Here is a 24,472-nt window from a genome sequence, read left to right as displayed (position 1 = left end):
CGATTCCACTCGAACATAGCAGATATGAAGCACACTGTAGACACGCTGAAGTAGGTTAAAGTGCGCAAAGTTACTGCTGCATGTTCCGGAAGACGCGTTCTTTCATGACGCGGAGAAATTATAAATTTAAATTACTCTGTAAAATACTATTTTTTCCAAATGTAAAGGAAGTTTCGAATTAAAAGTCTGAATTTCTGTAATGTGACCGACATTGTTCTTCGAATTACGAATTATCCGTATTTCAAATTAAACAGTTTTTAAAAAAAATGCAAAACCATACCTCATGTTTCCGGGAACAAGAGCTGCTTCAAATTAGGTGAAATTTTGAATTAACTGATTTCGAATTATCGTGGTTTTACTGTAGATACGAAGTAAGCATGGAATTCAAGACAAGTAAAGATTTTAAAACACTCATCACAATCACATGTACTGTGCAAGCTCTCAACTTTCCTCCAACTGGAAGACTGCACCTCACAGAAGACCAGGTGAAACACTAAAATATCAGCACTAGAGGAATCTTCTAGAACTCAGCTCAGCTGAAACAAGTGTGAACACAATGATGTTGATGGGAAAGTGTTGAGACGTTCATTTGTTTCCAATATGGATCATTGAAGATCACTGAAGATTATTTCTGCCTTGTTGGAAACAATACCTTATTTACCCGAATAATCCCCGCCGTCGAATAATGCCCGCACGCTCATTTTAGGAAGGCTCATTTTCAACAAAATGAAATGAACTAAAATTCCTTCCATCGAAAGAGTAACGTAGGCACAAACAAACATTTCGTATCGCTCCGCAAAGTCCACATAGTCTTTACGCAAACATGAACATGTAAATTTACGGATATAGCTGCTTTGCCTGAGATGATAAAAATACATTACCACTGCTATGAAATATATTTTCCATGAAAATGATTAAGTAGGCTACTTACGTGACAGTTATTTCATTAATCTGAACTTGCATTAGGCTCGATTCCCTGTAAATGGGAAGATTCATTGTTTCTTGCATTACTAGAAGCCTCTCCTAAATTACTTACAAATTCGTCACACACTACGTCTAAAACACTTAATACGCAGTCTCTTTTTACTTGGTGGCGAATAATTTCTTTTTTCGTGCAATGTAAACACCTGAAACAGATACAATGGCGCATTCCGATGTTTGACTAAAGCACTTCTCACACATGGTCTCTTTTTACTATCTTACTAATAAACAGTGTATAACTTTTATACAAGGTATATACACCGTTTATGTGAAATTTGTTACTAATAAACCATGTATAAACCTCCTGTATATACATCTGTTATAGATATTCATGGAATTGCTTATACAGACCAGGACCCTTGTATAAGCACTGTATAGCAGTGAGTAGCAGAAAAAGAAACGAGTGAGCAGTTTATTTTCTTGGTATTTACTGTCTGCAGTAATATCATCGTGGTGAAATATTCGACTTATCCATTCAACATTGAAGGAATGGAAGATAACGATGATCTTCACGATATTTTAAACATAGAAGACATACACCATTTAGGGGTTATGGAGGCTAGACATCTTCGTAAAGTAAAGCACTTTTAAAGAGACGGAATGACAATGAATAACTATAAAAGAAATTACGGTTGGGCGAATTTTTGTGTAATAATGTGTTACTGCTTAATAGACTTTTGAAATTATGAGTTAATTATACATAATCTGCCTCTACAAAGACCTTTCTCAAATTTGAGTGTAAAAAGGGACATATTCCTTGACATAAAAGAAGGTATAACTTGAAAACCATACGTTATATGATTTCCATACTTTGTAGTTGAATACGCAGATATATGATGCATAATTGCCTAACAGAAACCTTTTTGATCAAACCCTTATTTTAGCTACAAAACGGTTTTTCCTTTCTCCTGAAAAGAAAGGATTTTGGAATGTGTACCCTTTTCAACACACCGATTCAATTACAATTGCTTATGTTTTCCGTACTGTCCCAGTCAGTAGTTCTTGATCTTTTCTTAAGCTTTCCCATTTTTTTCGTGGCGTTCATTACACAAGCAAGCTGAAGAAATGTTGATGTCAATATAAGCCAATTTCCAGCTGTCTCACTTTGTATTGCCACTGCCTTTTCGATATGCTGTGCTACTGCACGACTTTCCGGAAAGTTTTGCTCGTAGATAACAAGCAGAAGCGATCATAAAGTCGATGAACGTGCGAAATACGTCAGTGAACTGCAGGAAGAGATTCCTACAACTTGGAACAAGTGTATACGTGCTGTATAGTAATACAATGTGTATAACACGTTTATTAGTAAGAAAAATATACAACGCGTATACAGGGTTAATTCACTGTATAACTATACAAGTGTTAAACAACTGTATAAGGACTTTTTATTAGTAAGACGGTTACTGGACAGTAACACAACCGGTGGTAGATAATTCTTTTCGTGCAATATAAACACTTGAAATAGACACACCGGAGAAATCTGATGTTAGTTTTGCGATACAGTAAAAGCTCTTTCTTTGTAATATAGAAATCAGACTTCCAATTACGTGATTTCGAATTAACAGCCATATTGTAATTCAGAAATGCCAACATTCGCCAGTTTTCGCAGATTCAGCTTATCTGCGTACTGCCTGCTACATGATATTGTGGCGTTCTTTAAAATGCTGAATACAAAAGAATTGCGATTTCACTCTATTTTCAACTATGAAACACACTATAGACACACCGAAGTGATGAAAGTGTGGAAAGCTACCCCTGCACGTTCCGGAAGATGAGTTCTATCGTGATGTGGAGAAATTTTGAATTTAAATTACTCTGTAAAATATGGCACTATTTAAAAAAAAAATTTAAGTCAGTTTAAAATTAAAAGTCTGAATTGTTTTCCATTTAAATATGACATATGGGGACAGTTTTCTTCCATCTACGGTTGCACAAAGCATACTGTACACTCAGCAACAAAACCTAGTTGAGCCAGGAGCGTGTTGGCAACCTTGACGCAAAATAAAACCCACACCCCAATTTCGTGCCTCAAATTTTTTTTAAAAAAATATGCGGGGATTATTTGCGTAAATACGGTACTAGGTAGATTGTTACTGTACATGTTTATTAGTGAATTTTCCAGTTCAATATTTATGCCAGTAGTCATAGTGAATTATGAAGTAGGGTAGAAAGTGAATTACAGCTCAACTGTTTAGTGATCTTAATTGAGCCTACTTTGTGTTGTGCCTTGTGTCAATTTTGGACTAAAACCAGCAGTTAAGGATTTATTTTTTCAAGATTATATGGATACTTACAAGCTGATCTCCTGAAATCAGATATGAATGACATAATAAGCCTTATACTACTTACACATTTGCATTTTGATGTGTTAATAAAAAAATACTTTTACAAAAAGTAATGCTCACAAACAAAAACTTATCCGCTTGGCAAGGGTTAAACATCTTGGCATTTTTTCGTAGATTACAGACTAACACCTATAATTTTGCCAAATTTCAATTTTCTAGCTTGTCTTGCAGATTATGCCGCCATCTTGATTTGGGGGAGGGGGGGTAAAAATTAGGACTTTCAAGAAACTTTTAAGCCCATGAAACCTATAGGTTATCGTTTTGCATAAATATATCCGACTGCGTTCCTATGCTGAGCTCCAAATTTGAAACCCCCTAGTGTGGCCCCCTCAGGGAATTTTGAGAATTTTTGTTTTTTGTAGGGTTCCTGAGGTCATCAGCTTCTCTAGTACCTGGTTTTAAGTTTCTAAGACGCCTGGACGTGCCTCATTAATTCACATCTATTTTCATTTTTATACCTTTATTTATATAGATTGCTCCAAACCGACTTTCACTTATTTATATATAGTTTTCTGTATCTGAGGCTAAATTGGTAACAACAGGGGATGCAAGATTGTACAAATTTGGATCCAAGAGGGTTAGTGGGTATCAATATCTGATGAAGAGTCATAACGGGTAGGCTGAATTTGTTCACTTACTTGGGAATACTAGCAGCATCAATAGCTGCCTGCCTCAGAGTGCTTTCTTCTAAATAGCGTTGCTCCCATTTTGCCACTTCTCCTTCTAATCTCATTATTTTTTCCTCCCTCTCCCTCAATCTTCTTTTTAACTCAGGAAGAGTCTCCTCATGCTGACTGCTGTCTTGAGATCTATTTAACCCTGAACCTCCTCCACCAGAATCAGCTTCATCTAAGGCACCACCTGCTGCACGGGCACGTTCATTTCGCAGTTCACGTTCCAACTGCAGGCGCAATTTACGTTCTGTCTGTTCTCGTCTATCGCTGGCTAACTGAAGGGACGACAGGGCTCTTTGTAACTGTGCCACGCGCTCCACGTAAACTTGTTTCTTGCGACACTGAAACAAACAAACAAAAAAGAGATTAAAACAGGATTCAGTATCAAAAATTAAGTTCCTAGAACAGGACCATAATTTAACTTCACTGATAAGGAATAGTATAGTAATCAACATGAAATAGGATCCTCTATCCCTCTATATACAACTTCATTTTACACTTCTTTGTTCCTTTCCGATATTTATCCCATTGGTATCCTGTTCTCCTTTCGTGTCTGTCCAGTGTTTATAGTTTTTTACTACCTCTGTTCATCTTTATCTTGTGTCTCTTTCATTTTCCTCCGTTTATCCAGCCTTTTCTAATCTTATACTTCCCACATCAAAAGTGACCGTATGTCAAATGGCCCCCAAGAGTGTGTTGATATTCATTGTCTTGATTAACATGGGAAGCAAAAATGAGCTCGTAGGGGGTTAGGAAAAAAATTAAGGAACTGAGAGAGATGAGGAGAAAGCCTATCTAGTAGAAGATGGCGGTGCACGAACATGTGTAGATTGTCCTCGTCCTTTTGTATTTTCAAATTTGTCCTCATCTCCTCTTTCTATTGCTCCCTCTTCCCATACTGGCCTTCATTATGATCACTGTATTGTGTGTTGCTTTCCATGTTCTTATATCACCCTATACAGTTCACCTTGTTAAAACGTTTTTGCAGGGGACAATAAAAAAACATGTTAAGCGAGAAAACATACTACTAAATATACAAATAAAAACTATCCAACAGGAATATGAAAAAGCTTAATACAAATTTTTACAAAATGATTGCATTTTAACTTGTGTATCTGCGGGTAGTGAAAACTATATCTATCATATCTAAAGATGAGAAGAAAGTATTAAAGGGTGTGAAAAACACGAGAGAACAAATATGGAAACCTTTTCTGCTGGGGCTTATAAAACAACAGGTGCACTGAAAGGTGTGAAAAACACCAAACATATGAAAACATGTACACGGGGGCATATAAAATATCAAAATATTATTGCAGATTACACTCTTTATAAAACAAAAAAAAGTAGAAGCCTTTTATTTCAGAACAGTGGGTTATTAAACATTATTCTCTGGTCACACTCTTTGACAATGAATTGGAGGTAACACTGGACCATGTGCGACTGGCAGGAATGACTTTAGCCGCCATTTTGAATCGAAAAAACTTTGACCAAGTTGAGTGATAGAGTCGAAACTCGAAGGTGCAAGTTCAACATTCACGACATTTGCATGCTTTTAGATGTGGACAACAGTCCACGTTCTGACAGATTTTAATTTTGTCTTCATTAGTAAAGATTTCACGACTTTTTCCGTATCCATAACCAGGCTATCACAAGGCAAATATGCACCAGGCTAGTCAATTTCATACGATTATGTTCCTAATCCAGATGCAGGCTACCGTATCACGCGACAAATTTTTGGTACACTTCACTATACCACTCAACACAAAATAAATTTCTAACATCTGAATGGAATGCGAAATACAGTGGAAGTCCGCTATAGCGAGTATGGCATATAACAAGAACCCCGTTATAATGACCATTTTTGTCTGTCCCTTCAAAATTCCTATATTAAACTGTGTGTTATCCTTCGTGTGCCATTTCACTGTTAGCAGTGAAGTTTTCTGGAGCAAAAATGGTCGCTATGCCACGAGAACGTCAGAAATAACATGCTAATAGAATCATAAATGTCAAAAAGATGATACTTTTACCAGGTGCAAGTAGGGGAATGAAATATACGAAGGCCATCCGGAAAGTGGTACCCGTTTGCGCAATAAAGACATAGGAGTAAATATTAACAAATATACACATTTTTATTGGAAAGAGCATACTTTACACTACTTCACCACATAATCTCTAAGCAAATTTAGGCATTTGTCATAACGTGGGACAAGTTTTTGTATTCCAGTGTCATAGTCCTCTGCCGCCAGCGTACTGAGATACGTAGTCACGGCTCATTTAAGTTCTTCGTCGCTGTCAAAACTTTTCCTGCCAGAAAGTCTTTAAGCTTCGTAAAGAGATGAAAATCCATAGGGGCCAAGTCCGGGCTATACGGGGGATGGTCGAAGGTTTCCCACTTGAATTGCTGCAAAAGTTGTTGTTATCGCAGCTGTATGAGGCCTGGCATTGTCATGAAGGAGAACGACACCTGTAGACAATAGACCCTGCCGTCGATTTTGTATTGCCCGCTGTAAATTTTTTAATGTTTCACAATACGCATTAGCATTGTGTCTCCACGGGCCATAAAATCATGAGCAGTACACCTCGGCGGTCCCAGAAAATGGTTGCCATGAGTTTCCTGGTGGACAGAACTGTCTTGAATTTTTTTGGTTTGGTTGGTGAATGAGCATGATGCCACTCCACTGACTGTTGTTTACTCTCAGGTGATGCATAACAAACCCAGGTTTCGTTTCCAGTAATGATGCGAGTCAGGAAAGAGTCTCCTTCATCGGAATAACATTCCAGAAACATCAGTGCTGCAGCCATACGCTTGATTTTGTGCTCCTCTGTAAGCATGCGAGGGACCCACCTTGCACAGATTTTTGAATAATGCAGATGGTCTTTGACAATTTCATGAACAATTGTTCGAGACACATTAGGAAAATGTTCAAAGAGTTCATCAATTGTGACGCGCCGATCGTTCCTCACGCATTCGTCTACTGCGCTCAGCAGTTGGTCTGTAATGACAGATGGTCTATAATGACAGATGGTCCCCCTGAACGCTCCTCGTCGTGTGTATTCCCCCTCCCCAGGTTGAAGTTGCGACACCAGCACCAAACAGACGACTCGGCCATCACATTGTCTCCGTACACCTCCGTTAATTGGCGATGAATATCACAAGGTTGAAAGTTTCATGCATTAAGAAATTTAATCACGGCCCTCACTTCACAACTGGCGGGGTTCTCAGTTTGTTTAAACATTTTAAACGATCACAGACACAACACAGGCAATGCTAGCATCATGCAACGTCGCACAGAGCAGGCAGACAGGCGAAACACTGGCAACCAGGAATAAGTCAGCTGGAAGATTTATAATGTCCAATAACGGACCATTTATATTGGTAATATAAATGTACTCATTCGGAACAAATATTTCAGATTCCCTTTGGGAATCAACATCTATATCATCTGATGGCCAAGCAGGCATCAATTTTTGGTGATGAGACAAGGTCTCTCATGGTGCATTGGCACTGCCGGTGGCTGCAATTGGCCTATGCAGTGGCCTCCACGGTAGCACTGGCCAGCGTCTTGGTGGGTGTGCTAGGTACCAACTGATGAGCCCAGCCTGGCACACGGAGGCGAAACGCTGGCAACCAGGAATGAGTTAGCTGGAAGATTTATAATGTCCAATAACGGACCATTTATATTGGTATTATAAATGTACTCATTCGGAACAAATATTTCAGATTCCCTTTGGGAATAAACATCTATATCATGTATATGATATATCGCATCTGAAAAACCAACAAGTTCTGTTGTTGACATCATGGCAGCTAAACGTTTTCTTGTGATCGCGAATTCGAAAATGAACGATGTTTTACTGAATGATGATACGGAAATTTTAGTTTCGTTAAGCATGGACTAGGATATGGAATTTGAGAGTGAAAGTAGTGATCTTGACATTGATGTTGCTTTTGATATACAGTAAAATATCAGCTGTAATGTTATTGATGGTGGGTTTGTGTGAGAAGACATGGATAATTATAGACTGCAAAGGAAAATGTTTACGGCATATTATGGGTCTCAGAATGCTGCAAAGAACTGCTTATGTCCTGTGTGAAAAATTTTCAGTTGTTTTCTACTGGTGTGTTCATAAAGATGATAGTAGAATAGGCAAATATTTATGCTCAGCACAGTATGTTATTTACGTTCCGATCAAGGGTAAATGAATGTGCACCGGTTTCTGTAGAGGGAATGTATGTAGTTTTTGCATTGTGTATGTTAATGAGCAGAATACAGAAACCTATATTGAGATCTTGTTTCAAAATAAAATCGGGGCACTAGCTACTTCTATATTTGGTTCAGCCATGTCTCTTGTTCGATTTTAAAACTCAGATGACTCCTCCCCTTCATTGACTTTGGATAATTCCAGTAGTATTATGCTGTTTGCGTGTTTATGCACTAATATACTTAACATTTTGGTAAAATTCATTGAACCGCTTGTCATTTACACCCGATTAACTAAAAGCCTGCACTCATAGCATGCTTGGTGCTATACTCCTCCCGCAACACAGGGTAGCCAGGTAGTAAACGTTGTCTCACGCTGAGAGGTTAACGTACTGAAGTGTACTTACCTCCTCCTGGACATTAGTCAGAGCTGTATCTAGGATACCTACATGGGTGTGCTGTTCTTGTAACATAGCTCTTTGTGCAGCCAGCTCTATCTCCTGGCGCTCTTTGGCAGCAGATAGTTCTTTATCTAGATTTTTTTTTCTATTTGCTTTACGTCGCACCAACACAGATATGTCTTACGGCGACGATGGGATGGGAAAGGCCTAGGAATTGGAAGGAAGCGGCCGTGGCCTTAATTAAGGTACAGCTCTGGCATTTTTATCTAGATAAACTAAAAGCCTGCACTCATAGCATACTTGGTGCTATACTCATACCTATGAATAGTAACACAGTAAGGTTTCCACCTATTCAGTACTAATATGTATTTACAATGTTATAAATTACATGGAACTAGTTTCGACCCGCCTAGGGGTCATCATCAGCCATATTAAAGCATACATAAGTATTTTGTCGAATCCTAAAACATGTTATTTTTAACTGTAATAATCGTATGGATTTTATAATTTATAAAGTGAAGTTTGGTAATGAGATGAGAAATGTTAGTATGGTACAGGTGAGTAGTAAATAATAATATATATACAAACAAGTTTGGAACAAAGTACTAGTGGGGTGCTTAGAGTTGTAAAATATAACCTCGTGGATGTCAGTAGTCCTCGTACTAAAGAAACAAAGTGAGATAACACATATAAACATATATACAAGTATGTACAAAGTCTGGAGAGTAAAGAGTGATACTCTTTTAATGTCGAGTTGGCTTGACACTGATCACTTGAGCGGAGAAATTAGGTATTTGGTGTATTAAAGCTTGAAGTTGTTTTTGAATTTCTGGTTGAGAAGAAGGTGGAAACTGCGCGTGGATATATTGATTCTCAGTTCTTAGCGGAAACCAAATTGGACCTCGCGCTGCGGTGTGTGTAGTATAGCTGATGGTGTGCGATCGCAGCGCGAGGTCCAATTTGGTTTCCGCTAAGAACTGAGAATCAATATATCCACGCGCAGTTTCCACCTTCTTCTCAACCAGAAATTCAAAAACAACTTCACGTCCAACAATCAACAACGCAACTGACCAACACAGCTTTAATACACCAAATACCTAATTTCTCCGCTCAAGTGATCAGTGTCAAGCCAACTCGACATTAAAAGAGTATCACTCTTTACTCTCTCCAGACTTTGTACATACTTGTATATATGTTTATATGTGTTATCTCACTTTGTTTCTTTAGTACGAGGACTACTGACATCCACGAGGTTATATTTTACAACTCTAAGCACCCCACTAGTACTTTGTTCCAAACTTGTTTGTATATATATTATTATTTACTACTCACCTGTACCATACTAACATTTCTCATCTCATTACCAAACTTCACTTTATAAATTATAAAATCCATACGATTATTACAGTTAAAAATAACATGTTTTAGGATTCGACAAAATACTTATGTATGCTTTAATATGGCTGATGATGACCCCTAGGCGGGTCGAAACTAGTTCCATGTAATTTATAACATTGTAAATACATATTAGTACTGAATAGGTGGAAACCTTACTGTGTTACTATTCATATGTTATTCTCAGTTCAGTACGGACCAACAACATGAAATTCATAACCCTTGATACTCATACCTGTCAACTTTTAGAAACCAGAAATAGGGAGATTTTTTTAATTCTTGGATTTCATCACATATATTCCACCATGGTCTAGGTGGAAAAAGGTCAAGATAAAAGGCATACATATCCACAGTTACAATGCAAATTGATCATTAAATTTAAAATTTTAAACTAAGAAAACATAAAAATGGTTACAAGAAAATGTATCTAATCATTCTCATTTATGACACTTAAGCGAATAATATTTATGACACACCGACACACGAAACAAAACGCATAATACCGTATTTTCTTGCGTAATTAACACACTTTTTTGACGAAAAATACAGGTGAAAACTTCGGATGCGTAAATTATTCAAGGAATTCAGATATTTACAATTCATTTACTGTACATTTAAAAGATACATAAAATATAATATAAACACAATTGGTTCAACTCATTTGCGGTTATCATCACTTGGCGTAAAATTCCAGCGTGAGATTTTTTCTGAAAAGTCAAATAGGGTACATCAGGTAAGTTAGACACGTAGGACTGAAGTACCGACACTGGAAAATATTCTTCCCATTACGAGCTGACAATACGACCTGAAGTGAAATAAACATGAACTAATAAAAGTACAATTCATGTAATATAATAATGACATACCGGCAAAAAAAAAAAGAAACTGTCCAACACGAGAAGGGCCGAACATCGAAGGAGGGACCCTGCTACATTACCCCAAACCGTTCGTATCCAATCTTGTACAAGTGACATGTTCATCCATCCTTCTTCTTGAATACGAAAGTGGATCACTTGCGGAAATTTTGCTTTAGGCATTGTTTTTCGTTTTAGAACAATGTAAGGTGCAAGCTTTCTGCCATCAGCTATTACAGCAAGCATTGCAGGACATCGTTGTTTTTTGCTTCCGGTAGCGCGTACGATAACACTGTATGTTACTTTCTTATCGACTGTTCGACTTTGGCATATGGAAACTGATTGGCGTCTGACCTGCGGTTCGTATAAGGGAAATCAAATATTTCTTCACTTTATGCTTCTCAATCACAAAGCGATGAAAATGGTTTAAATCATTCGTAATTTTTTGACATGATGATGTTCTTCGTCGAAGAGGAAGTCCATATCTCTTCACAAAATTAATCAAGCCTTGGCTAACCTTCAAATCCGAGACACTGATTCCATGTGCAGCGGCTATTTCTCATTCTTTAAAATACTGCACTTCGTAAGAAATGGCTTATCCAACGTTGCATAACAAAATCATACATTTAAGCAGATTCTCCTCTACATGCGGAAACTTGTGTTATGACTTCGCGCCTAACAGTGTATGCAAGCTAACTCATCTAACTGTTCTCCGCTTCCCGATGTTGAACTTTACGTGTGCTATGCTGCTGCTTAGAAGATTGCACCTTGCTTCTTTTAAGTGACTCTCCTTCTACTTCTTCTGAATTTTACAGTGCCTATCCCCGTTGTTTTACATTGCCTTTTCAACTGTTTTTTGTGGGGACTTGATCTTTTATTTTCTTTCTTTCTTACCTATGCAATGTTTTTTGCGTATTATTCGGCTGATGATGACCCGGATTGGGGTTGAAACCGGTACCGATTCCACTTATAATTAAATAGGAATGTAACTCTACATTTTGTATTTATTTGTATTGAATAGGTTGAACTACCTTACTTATTATTTCAATTTAATTGTGATACATTTCAATACGGAACATTATGGAATTTTTATCTTTAAATGCACTTAAATACGCGAAACTAACACATACAAAACAATTCAATATGTCCCATACATTATTAACATGCGACTTTCACAGTGTGGGAAAGCATAGAAATGCAAGAAAAAACAAGTGGCCTACAACTCTGATGAAACTATGCACAGAAACAATGTTAACAGCGTGCGAACAACAATAACAAACTCATTCTTTCATCCTGATTAACTGAGTCGCTAGCGTGCGCCAACCTGTCTTGCTTGCAGGACGATTGCCGCCCTGAAAACCCACCTGTATAAAGCGCACACACTGCTGTGGTGAGCAGGAAACACGATACACGAAGGCGCCAGGCGAAACACTCATGAAATACAGCATTAATAAACACACTTGAAAACGACGTTTCGTAAATTACACAAGCACATAAGAATTTATCCTAGGGGAAGAGTATTGGCCGTACTAGAAGTTATATTGGTCAAAAATAGGAAGAAGTAAAAATAAATCGGAAAATTGGAAGAAGAGTTAAAAACCGGAAAGTTTCTGGGTAAATCGGAAGGGTTGGCAGGTATGTATACTCCTCCCGTAGCACAGTGTAGCCAGGTAGTAAACATTGTCCCACGCTGAGAGGTTAATGTACCGAAGTGTACTTACCTCCTCCTCAAGTCGCACCACATTTCCCTGGGCATTAGTCAGAGCTGTATCTAGGATATCTATATGGGTTCGCTGTTCTTGTAACGTAGCTCTTTGTGCAGCAAGCTCTATCTCCTGGCGCTCCTTGGCAGCAGATAGTTCTTTATCTAGGGAATAATTAAAAGTATATTTCATTAAATGAATACTCAATGATTTCAAACCAATGAAGAATTAAACAATACATCAAGAATAAGAACAAGAGTGGAGATTCAGAATGAATGTATTGAAAGAAATACAAGGGAAAAGTAGTTTATTCACAGGGGTTTATACAATGAAGACTGAAACGAATAATAATCATTAATGAAAATGAGTGAATGTATTTACTACATGTATGATGAGTGATTTCCAGTGGCAGCAATGGACCATACCCGCTATAAATTGAATGACACAATCTGTTACCTCAGCATGAGTGGTACAGCCGTGTCTTCACGGAACACTAGTGATTTGTCCCAGCAATAGTACTGCATTGTTGTTGTTGTTGTTGTTGTTCATGTGCAGTGAACTGCTTCAGAGATCAGTTGTTGTTTTGGATATGAATGGGAAGTCAAATCTTAACTCAATGTAAAAGTCGGCCACATGTGAAGATACAACTCAACATGTTTAATAAAAGGGTTGTACACGTATTTTCTAGTGTTATGAAGTATGGAAAGAAATTCTTATTGGCTTCGTCATCCAGTTATGCAATAGAAACTCAAAATGATTATTTTAGACAATAGACATGATTTGAGCGGTTTTGTCAATTATTTCTAGCCATATTATTAGAGATATGGTGATGGTGTTTGATGTTGTAAGGGAAGTATCCCTCAAAGTTTTGTTTTGTTTTGTTTGAATAGCACTCCATACACTGTGCTTCCCCAATGCCCGCGAGAACGCAACAGTTGCAACATCCGGCAGACATGATGCGTCTTCTGCGTAAGGACCAACTCCAATAGTTGCAAAGATGGCAAAAAAAGCGTATGCTGGTCTGAAATTTCACTCCGGCCACTCTGTGATAACTGAGTGACGTTACTTTAGAACAAGTATTGAAAGATCCACCCCAGTGCCGACTCAATTCGCCGATGGTATGAACAGTTCAAAACCGCGGGATGTCTGTGCTAGGGAAAATCAACAGGCCGGCCAAGTGTGCCTGAAGAAATGGTTGAATGTGTATGTGACAGTTTTGAACATAGCCCGCAAAAGTGAACTCGTCGAGTGAGCAAGGAAATGAACATGCCTTGTTCGACTGTTTGGAAAGCCGTAAGGAAAAGATTGCTGTTGCGCCCTTACCCTTTTGCATCTGCTCCAAGCATTGTCGCCGGCTGACAAAGTGAACTCTTTTGAGTTTTGTACAAGTTTTCAGGAGTGTATGGAACATGATGAATTTTGTGACAACCTTGTCTTCAGTGACGAGGCAACATTTTTTCTGAGTGGTAAAGTTAACAGGCACAATGTACGAATTTGGGGAACTGAAAATCCCCGTACCTGTGTGCAGCATGTTTATGATTCTTCCAAGCTCAATGCTTTCTGTGCCATTTCAAAATTTAAAATTTACCGTCCCTTCTTCTTCACTGAAAAATCCATTACAGGGCACATCTACCTGGATATGCTGGAGAATTGGCTCATGCCACAGTTGGAGACTAATAGCATGAGCTTCATCTACCAACAGGATGGTGCTCCACCCCATTTCCATGTTGATGTTCATGACTTTCTGAACAACAGACTTTCAGAAAGATGGATTGGTCATATCGAGAATGAAGATGATGCCCTCATGTCATGATCTCCACGTTCTCCTAACCTCACCCCTTGTGACTTCTTCGTATGGGGTTATGTGAATGACGCAGTTTTTACGCCACTATTACAGGCTGATCTAACAGAACTGTTAGATCAACTCCTTTGGTCAAATTGAGAGCGACATGCTACGTCGGGTGTGGGACGAACCTGACTATAGAGTTGGTGTGTGTAGAGTCACTCATGGAGCACATATCAAGCACTTGTAGGTTCATAAAAAAAAACTTTGTGAGTTTTTCTGTCTGTCTATATAATTTTGTAATGTTACAACAAATAATAAACAGGAATTTTTTGAAACTGCTCAAATCATTTGTGCGCACCCTGTACTTTGAAGAGCAATGATAAGGTTAAGTTATCGCAAGGTATCACACATTAATGAATCTCATGAGGCCAATGGTGTTGTTTGTCTTCCTCGTTAATGGTAACAAACTGTGGGAAACCTGGGAGATTATTTTGAAATATTTGAAACAGATTGTACGTGAATCCCTCATTTAAACCCATATCCTTAGTAGTCCTTTACACAACAGGTTATAAGAATAATGACTCTGTACCTACTGATCCTGTTACTCAGTCTTACACTGACCTCCGATGGCTATGGCCTGAAGACAGGCTCATGCTGCATACCTTGACTTCACGCAGGAACCCTTACCTTAAAATGTGCAACCTACGTATATGAATGATTTCACAGCCTTTCTGAACACCATGAGAAAAATACCACAGCACTGAACACGACACTGCTTGCTTTTCCCAAGCATAACTCCTAAACCTACAACAATTCTGTCACTGTTGTGACCAGCTGTGAACGGAACCTCCTTCTGCAAGAGATAAGAGGGATATCAAACCAAGCAACCTCAAAATATCTCCTGGGTTGAGCTCATAGAATGGCAGCAGTTCTTACTACTACTACCACCAACATTGCTGTTATTAAAAGAAGTAGTAGCGCAGTAGTTGTATTCAGATGTGGTTGCCCAGTTTAAATAATCCTTATACCACATCCCAATTTAGAAATATAATTTGCCAAAAGTTGTAACATGGGTACTCAAACCTTTCTTAATGTGAAATATTAAAGTATTCAATATTAAATTGTAAATAATACTAGGTTGTTGTTATTATTATTATTATTATTATTATTATTATTATTATTATTATTATTATTATTATTATTATTATTTCCATTAATTTCTTCATAGTGTGTAGTACATTAGATACTAACTGAATGCCCATTCTTCACATGGGATATTGAGTTATTTGCTATTTTTGGAGGAAAATGAGGAATTTTTGTTTGTCAATTACCACTCTGGCCATCTAGCCAAAACCATACAGTGAACATTTCTGTGGGGCCAAGGCAGTACCTAGGAGTGCTAGGAATTTTTATTGTATTTAGTGAAACATTACTTTAAATATTGTTTTAATTCTGATTTACTATAGGCACAGTAGAAAGAAAGCTCTGGCCAACGGGACATTTCTTGCTATGTGTCCTGGCAGTCAACATGTTAAAGGCGTCAACAGCTGTCGCACGAATATTGGGTTTGACGCGTTTAGGCGTTCTTGTACTTCTAAATGTGTTCGTACGTACGGTAAGCTTCCTATAGGTGTCTGATTATTCTTAATCACTTCTGCCATCTACTATCGTAATTTAAAACAAATTCCATTCATATTAGATGTGATTATTGCTGTCCTATTCATTTTTATCCGGTCTCACCCAGTCGGGTACTTTGCGCCTAGGCGGCAGTCCAACAGCTGTCTCGTGTTGCCTCGTACGGTCCACGCCAAATTCTTCGTAAAGACTATTTGTGTATATGTACATTGAAAGAACTAAATTTACGAGTTGTCGTCATCGTTGTTGTTGCTATATGCGATACAGTTGTTCTGCAAACTCCATTGTCCATGTTCTGATAACTTTTTGTAAACTGGTGTGTATATGATGGTAAACTGTTCCCTTTGACGTGATAATGGCTTGGTTAGGAAAGATGTTGAATTATCTGAGAATCTGCCGACCGGATGTAGGAATCACTCAAGAAAACGTTGTGTTGTGTGCCTGTCAAACCAGAGGTGACGGGAAACTGTCTACTGCTGTGAGGAATGTGACGTGGCACTTTGTGCTTCCCTTGCTCCCATATTTAGCACACTGTGCGCAATTTCTGAATGACCTATGAAAAAGTATGTAGAACCTATCGACACATATCTGAAAACTTGTAAAATGTCATCATAATAATGAAAGGAACCCTTTTTAAATTCACTTTTGTATGAACACAATGTGTATATATGTATATATTTATGGGTTTACAAGAAAAACGGTAATAACATAATGCTATTGAATATCTACCATATCACTCATAATTTAAATAAATGAAGTACAATATATTTTTCTGTCGAGTATTTATATTTACGCCAACCCGTGGTGTAGGGGTAGCGTGCCTGCCTCGTGCCCGGAGGCCCCGGGTTCGATTCCTGGTCACGTCAGGGATTTTTATCTGGACCCGAGGGCTGGTTCGAGGTCCACTCAGTCTACGTGATTAGAATTGAGGAACTATCTGTCGGTAAGATAGTGGCCCCGTCCTCGAAAGCCAAGAATAACGGCCTAGAGGATTCGTTGTGCTGACCACACAACACCTGGTAATCTGCACGCCTTCGGGCTGAGCAGCGGTCGCTTGGTAGGCCAAGGCCCTTCAAGGGCTGTAGTGCCACGGGGTTTGTTTTTGTTTTTTTGTATTTACATCTGCCACATGCTACTGTACCCATTCCAAAAGTGCGCGTTGCGCTGAATAATGACCCACTGGCTGGTTGATGTTATGAAACTATTCCCCAGTTAAGGGGTTAATTAGCTCATAAGTAACAACTGTGCCGAATTTCAGCCTCTAGCAACTGCAAGATGAGAATCAGTTACTGTATATTGTTGACGGGGTAATTACCCAGATTTTACTTCTTTAATCATGGAACATCAGAATGAAATGAAAGCAAATTTCCTAATTAGCTTATAAGACACACCTGTGCCAAATTGCAGTCATCTACTTCCCTGGCAAGCATGAGAATTAGTGATGTTGTTGTCATATTGTTGTTTAGGGTAGTATACCCCGATTTCACACCTTTAATCACAAAACATTACATTAAAAGATTTTTACTTCTCCTAATTAATGTATAAGGGACATCTGTACCAAAATTCGGCAATCTAGCTTCGTGGAAAGCGAGAGAATCAGAGGCATAGTGATTAGGGTAATAACCCCAAAATCCCTTTAGTCACAAAACATCAGAATGAAACATCTTTACTTATAAGGAATACCTGTGTTTATTGGAAAGTGTACAAATTAGTGATATTGTTGATTAGGACAGTTATATAAATTTCATTCCCTTAATCACGAAACATCAAAATGAAATGTCTTCAATTTTCCTAATTAGCTAGTGAGATGACAAAGTAGCCACATTTTTATTTATGACATTAAGTGAATAGACTTGCTAAAACTATGTGCATTTGCAAAAATTATTTACTACTGTATGCAGGAGACTACTAAATGATAAATCCATCTTTAATAATTAATTTATACAGCAGAATTGGCCCCCCCCAAAAAACATTATAAAGCATCAATGTTCGAACAACAAATGTGACGAAACAGTGGAGAAAAGACATCAAATATGGCTATGAGGCCAATCCTAGAAATCAGGAATATCCTTCCAAAATCTAGTACAGCAAAGAAAGGAAACAACCCAAACCTAGGAGAATTAGGAGACAACACCATAAGGATGCACCGGAATTAAATGAAGAAGAATTCAATAGAACACAATCGAGAGATTACTACAAAACATTCAAAAAGCAACCTTAAAAACACAAATCCCCAATCCTACTAATGAAAGATGGTAAGCTGGCCCATCAGAATAAAGACAGTTAAGAAATCCTGGCTAAATATTTCACTAAACTCCTAAATTGAGAGGAACCAACAGGACTCCTTAACTTGAACTCCAACACCCCAATAATCAACCCCACCACAATAAAAGATGTTTACCAAGCACTGGATGAGAAGAAAAATTACAAAGGCACCAGAAGAAGATCAGACCTTTGTAGAGATCTGGAAATATACAGAAAGATTAGCAAAACTTGCCCTTCATCAACAGCTTGTCAACATATGTATTAAATAAAAACTACCAGAACACCAGATGACAGCCATTATCCACCCATCGTACAAAAAAACTGACAAAACAGACAGGGGAATCTCACTCCTAGACATTACATACAAAATCCTTTCAAGAATCATCCTTAACAGAATTGGGTCACAACTCAAGAAGGAACTAGGAGAGTACCAGGGGGTTTTCAGACCCTGGAGGAGCTGTTCTGACCAGATCATGAGTCTCAAACTAATAATGGATTACAACAGGAGAATAAACAGAGATATGGTGATAACAAACACCAAATCAAAAATGTCGTTCTCAAGGGTGAAATATTGGAACCACTCGAGATCAAAACAGGACTAACAAGGAAATAAGAAAGAATTTGAAGGAAAGTGACCTTACACCAGCAGACACCACAAGTAAGATAAAATTAAACAAAGCATCCAGAACACAGACACTACAGAACAGCATCACATCTTTACATGACCTTGTCGACAACAATTACAAAGCACAGACAAAGAACACAAACAACAAGACAACGTCAAACTAAAAGAATTGGACAAACAACAATAGCAGTTACATAACAATCTGAAATGTCACAATGTCACCAGGGTCCAAATTGAGACGATATAGATAACATCTACCCTAATGATTACCTTTATATCGTGAACCTTTAAAAATATGAATTTTCATTATGCTAATTTATTTTTGAAATATTAACATGAAATAATCTTGTATGTTTCCCAAACTAATTCAATATACATTAAGATTACATAAAATTTGAAAGAAATATATTAAAATTCAAACTAGAACAGTATAATAGATCTTCACGTCAAAACAAAGGGAACTAACATCCCGATAAATAACATTAAACCATTAAAAATAACCCACTTAAAAAATTAAATCATACAGTGCAATAAATGAGATACAGTAAAAAAAAAGTAAAGTGACTTTTTTGTGTGCATTATATGATGAGAAGGTCAGAGACCTGGACACTGACAAAAAGAGCAGAATAAAATCCAAACCAGTGAAATGAAATTGTTCAGAAGTGTGATAGTAAACAAGACAAGAGAGGACAGAGTAAGTAATGAGGACATCAGGAAGGAAATTGGAGTGGAAAAGCTTTCCAACGGAATGGAGAGGAATAAACTTAAAACACTGAACATGGTGCCGAAGTGTTGCTAGGGCTCCCTCATTTACTGCCACATACAGCGCCTGAGCAGCGCTCCGATTTTGTTTTCTTAACTAATAAATCATCACATGTTGGAAATATGTCTGTCTCTCTTCTGGTAAACAATGGCATCACGGTATCTTGATTCTCTCAGTGACAGCGTGATAGAAACCCTATTAAGTTGCCAATCACAACTTTCTCTCATATACGCATAGTAATACTAAGGTAACTACTGTTCGTATTCTATCCAGCAGGGATCAGTGCTCCCATCTAGAAGCAGTACGTAGAACTGTAATGCTGTCATTCATGTTCACTCTGTGCAGACATCCACTTCACATTTACAAGAAAGAAATTCACAACACAAATATCTTCCAATACCAGAAGGGGCATGAAGATAGGAATACATGATTAAGTCTCCATATTGCGCCCTGGTGGGGGTGTGATAGGCGTCATTCAATTGTAATTAATTATTGAGGAATATTTATTTCATTTTCAGAAGCAAGAATATCTTACTTTATATATTGTAAGTACAGGCCAGGCCGAGATAGTACTGTATTGTGAAACCTGGCACAGACTGCTGTTGCCTCTAAGATTAAGAAATACAATGGCCAGCAGAATTAGAATTCTCAGAACTTGTGACGAGGGGGAAGAGACAGGCAAGAGTTATTTCCAAGTCAGTGGAAAGGTTTCAGAGTCACGGGCGAAATTATAGTGCGACACACTGGATGGGGCCGGGTGCTGAATTCCTAGAAATGACGTCAAGGGATCTCCAATGTACTAGCGAGGGATGAATGCAAGGTTGGTACTTAAAGAAAAAAATATATAACTTCTCAGTCCCGCATGAGCTTGGACCAATCGTAAAATTCGCAGACCAGAAGCAGGTATGACAACTTAGTATTGTAAGAAGTACTATCAACGTTAACTCCACGGATTAAATTTATAGAAGAAAGTGATTTATAAATTCGAGATAAGGTGAAATTTAGAAGCCTAACCATATAATAAAAGTTATTAACAGTTATTAATTGAGGGAGATTGACTGGAGAAATTCTGAGAATTCATGGACGCTATCCATTGATTGGCCGCAGGCAAGAGACGCTACAAAACAGTGCGAAATCCCAGCCTGGGATACAGGAGGTAAATTCACGATCATATCAATTACCAGCTAACGATATTATTTGAGGCTTGGCATATAGGCTAATATAACATAATTACATCAGTGGATCCTAAGTTTAAGCCACTGGCTGGGCCACAAATAGTGGTATGAGGATATTGGAACTGCGTGCCCTAAGATGACCTCTCGTGAACTCGGAGGAGAGGGGAGTCGAATATAAATACATGGTCGTGGAGACGGAAGTATCTTACTTGTGATAAATTGCTCGTGCTATTACTACGCCAGTACGTGTGTGTAGTCACTCGTGGAATATTGTTTGAGGTATTATAATGTTATGTAGCACAGTGAACCATGACGTGAAGTAGTTCATATTACAGTCTTGAACAGTATACCAGCAGGAGTTCGAGTATATACAGAACTCATTAAATCAACACCTACGGATAGGAGTGTGAGGTTCCATATCAAGAATAGGAAGTACGTTACGTGAGAACGGTCGTGGGTGTTCGACGGAATTTCACCAAGTAAACAGTCAATTAATAACTGATACCAGGTCAGCTACGCGAACGTGAGAAATTGAGTGCGCATCGGGCCGCTGAAAGTGATACCGAGGTATTACGTATTCCTAGTGTCCGGGAAAGGAATGAATAATGTATATTTACATCAAGTGGGCTAGATAAAAAGCCAAGAGTGTTAAATTTATATATGTTAAAGTTAGAGTGCAAATTATTAAGAGTGCAAAAGTTATTTGTTTTGTTTTTATAAGATTTAAAATATGTAATAATACAAAGTGTCAAGGATTACCTCTTCAAGCTGGCATGAATACCAGTAGGATGCAGTGCTAAAAACAGTTTCCAGCTCGTATAAATTCAGAGATAGATAGACAAAGGGACAAATTAATATGTACATAATTAGATCAAGCACTCATCATAATTTTGATTATTTAATGGAGTAGAGTAGGGTTGTTTTGTTTATTCAAGTGCTTGATTTGTTTGAAATTATATGGAGCATGTTTCACGTATAGATAAGATGAATATTCATTTTAGAAGTGCTCAAATGTGGTTTTCAGTTATCGGAAACGTTATAGATATTAAGGCATGTTGTAAGATTATCCAGAGGTAGAGGGTTGCCAAGTGATTTTAATTGCTGTGGGACGGAATGAAGACCATTGAATTGTCTGTAAATTAATTAATAAATTTCATTGTTTGTCCGTATTGAACCAAGATTACAACTTTTATTATAATTTGGATCCACCTTATTCGATACATAAAAACTGTTGTTTAGATGAAATTACAACATATATTTCAATCAGAACTAGTTTCGACGCCCTTTTTGCATCATCATCAGCTGATATAGGTTCTTGGAAAAATTGGCAATCACATAAGTTTATCTATGTCAAATTGAACACAATTTAAAACCATATTAACAACCTAAAACTGTGTTACAATTATACTGTCTCGAAGTCCATATTTTCTACAAGTCCGAGACTTGCGAGTCTTAAACCTTAAATTGGTGAAAACATATGTAAACTGGTTTGCTCACTAATAAAATAACGTGGATTTAAAAGAACAACAACTTAAAAATAAAATAGTCTTGAAGAAACATTAGCTTAATTTAACACACTTCTTAAAACGTGACGTAGAATCATATTAAAATACTTCAATAAAATCTTCAGAGTCGCTTTAATGGAGCAATGGAGCTTCATCGTGCTTCGCATGGACAGCGATCTTTTGAGGTCCGCATTGAACTGGGAACGTTGTACTTGTTAACATCTTAAAGGACCGATTGCTCGTTTCCACCTCACTAGGATTTTGTGGTCTGTGACCTATCGTGAGCACTATAGGATCTCCCACGCACGATATCGCCCGTTACCTAGCTCAACTACTTCAGCCACATACAGGACACACTGAAACCTACGTGAAAGACTCCCGACATTTCATCCAGCTCCTTAAGGACCAATCAATTGAAAATACGGACTTATTAGTAAGTTTTGACTGCACGTCACTTTTCACCAAGGTGCCGCTAAAAGAAGTATTTCCGCTATTAGACCAGAAACTTCCAGAAGACCTGTCAACACTAGCTAAAGAATGCCTTAACGCCACTTATTTCTATTTCAAAGGGGATTTCTACGAACAGACAGAAGGGGCCGCGATGGGATCGCCACTCTCACCAATAATAGCAAACATGTACAGTAGAAGTCCGCTATAACGAGTACGGCATATAACGAGAACTCCATTATAGCGACGACATTTTTCTGTCCCTTCAAAATTCCTATATTAACCCCTCAGCGCCGACCTCTATACGTGGTATAGACCCTCTTTTCTTCCGTAGCCGCCGACCTCTATACGTCGTATAGACCCATACATGGTTTCACGTTTACGGCTATAGCGCGAAGAGTTTTGGAGTTACTGATATGCAAATTGTTCTGTTTCCAAGAAGACATTTTTGGGTTCATCAGTGTTGTAAATAAGAATTGAAAAATCGTTATAATGTAGTTGTTTTTGCAAGGATAATTGTTTGTCAAGTAAGTCTGAGCACTAATCTCTTGCTTTTTTAAAGTCTGTTTGCTTCATTCTTTCCCACAGAATAAAATAAGTAAATGATGATCTGAGAAGTTTGTCTTTTCGTGTGATGTTCTTTGCTCTATTTGTGCATTGGGAGTGCGGTTTATTTATTATATTTGTCTTTATTTCTCAGCTTGTAATATTTTCGTAACTCTCCACGAGCGCTCTGTGTAGGCATCAGTTAGTGCTGCTTTCTGTCATACGATACGAGAACCAGTTGTTCATGGTATATATCTCGTTTGAAAGACGTTGTCTCGACCTTCTATCTGAAATATGTATCGAGTTGGTTTGTTTCGTCATAAATGTTATTCCCCTCATTCAGTTTCGTACTGCTGCCTTCGGTCTCGCTGCAGCTTCATCAGTCCGTGTGACGCGCCGCGCTCAGCCGTGGTTTGACTGACAGTAATGTGCTTGAAATATTGTATAATTCAGATGAAAGTTTAGTCGGAAGTAGTAGTGACAGTATAAGCAGCAGCGATAATGAAATAGATGATGTAGCAGTGGTAAATGATGAGAGTGACGATGAGGAGGAAACAGTACTTGGAAATTTCGTGTAAGAGACTATAGATAATTATACAGGTCAAAGAGAAGTTTTCAACGGTGAATTTTGATTGCTAAATTCTCTAATAATACTCACACAGGTCACAGAGACAAATATTGAGCAATTACCTTATCGGGTTCAGCTGGTGAAAGGTTTGTTTACAAAATACGCTCGGGAGGGAGGGGAACGAAATATTCAAGGCCGGCGCGCATCAGATAATACAGTTCCAAGGTTGCAGGAAAGACATTTTATCAGGAAATTAGCACCCAAGAGTTGGAAACCCAAACCTCAGAGACATTGTATCCTGTGTTCAAAACACGGCGGAAAGAAGACGTCAGTGTACTGCTGCCAGGAGTGTGACTTGAGTCCCTGTCTCAAAGAGTGCTCCGAACTCTATCACACGGAACTAAATTACTAAGGAAATGTGAAACAATTATGTAATTATCTGCATGTACATAGTTCTGTCATAAGGAATTCCAAATTTCGTGAAAATCGGACTACTCTTATACTTGTAGTAACGCTTTGAGTGAATCAATGTATTTCAGTCGCGCGTAGTTGAAATCTCATCCGGCCGCGGGGTAGGAAGCTATTTAAATGGCTGCGACGCT

At 38.1% G+C, this 24,472-nt stretch overlaps 1 protein-coding gene across 2 annotated transcripts in view; it reads right to left on the bottom strand.

Moving 5' to 3' along the window:
• Positions 1-24,472, bottom strand: part of LOC136858307 (centrosomal protein of 164 kDa) — a 208,807-nt gene that overhangs the window by 63,482 nt on the left and 120,853 nt on the right. For both annotated transcript variants that reach the window (XM_067137748.2, XM_067137749.2), the window contains exons 8-9: positions 12,574-12,719; positions 3,965-4,341 (exon numbers count right to left, since the gene is read on the bottom strand). In XM_067137748.2, coding sequence (XP_066993849.1) covers positions 3,965-4,341; positions 12,574-12,719 — 523 coding nt within the window. The remainder of the gene's footprint in view (positions 1-3,964; positions 4,342-12,573; positions 12,720-24,472) is intronic.

The sequence above is a fragment of the Anabrus simplex genome, chromosome 1 (genome assembly GCF_040414725.1).
Source record: "Anabrus simplex isolate iqAnaSimp1 chromosome 1, ASM4041472v1, whole genome shotgun sequence".
Classification (NCBI taxonomy): domain Eukaryota; kingdom Metazoa; phylum Arthropoda; class Insecta; order Orthoptera; family Tettigoniidae; genus Anabrus; species Anabrus simplex.
The sequence above is the reverse complement of the archived record's forward strand: the minus strand, read 5'-3'. Positions and strand labels throughout refer to the sequence as shown.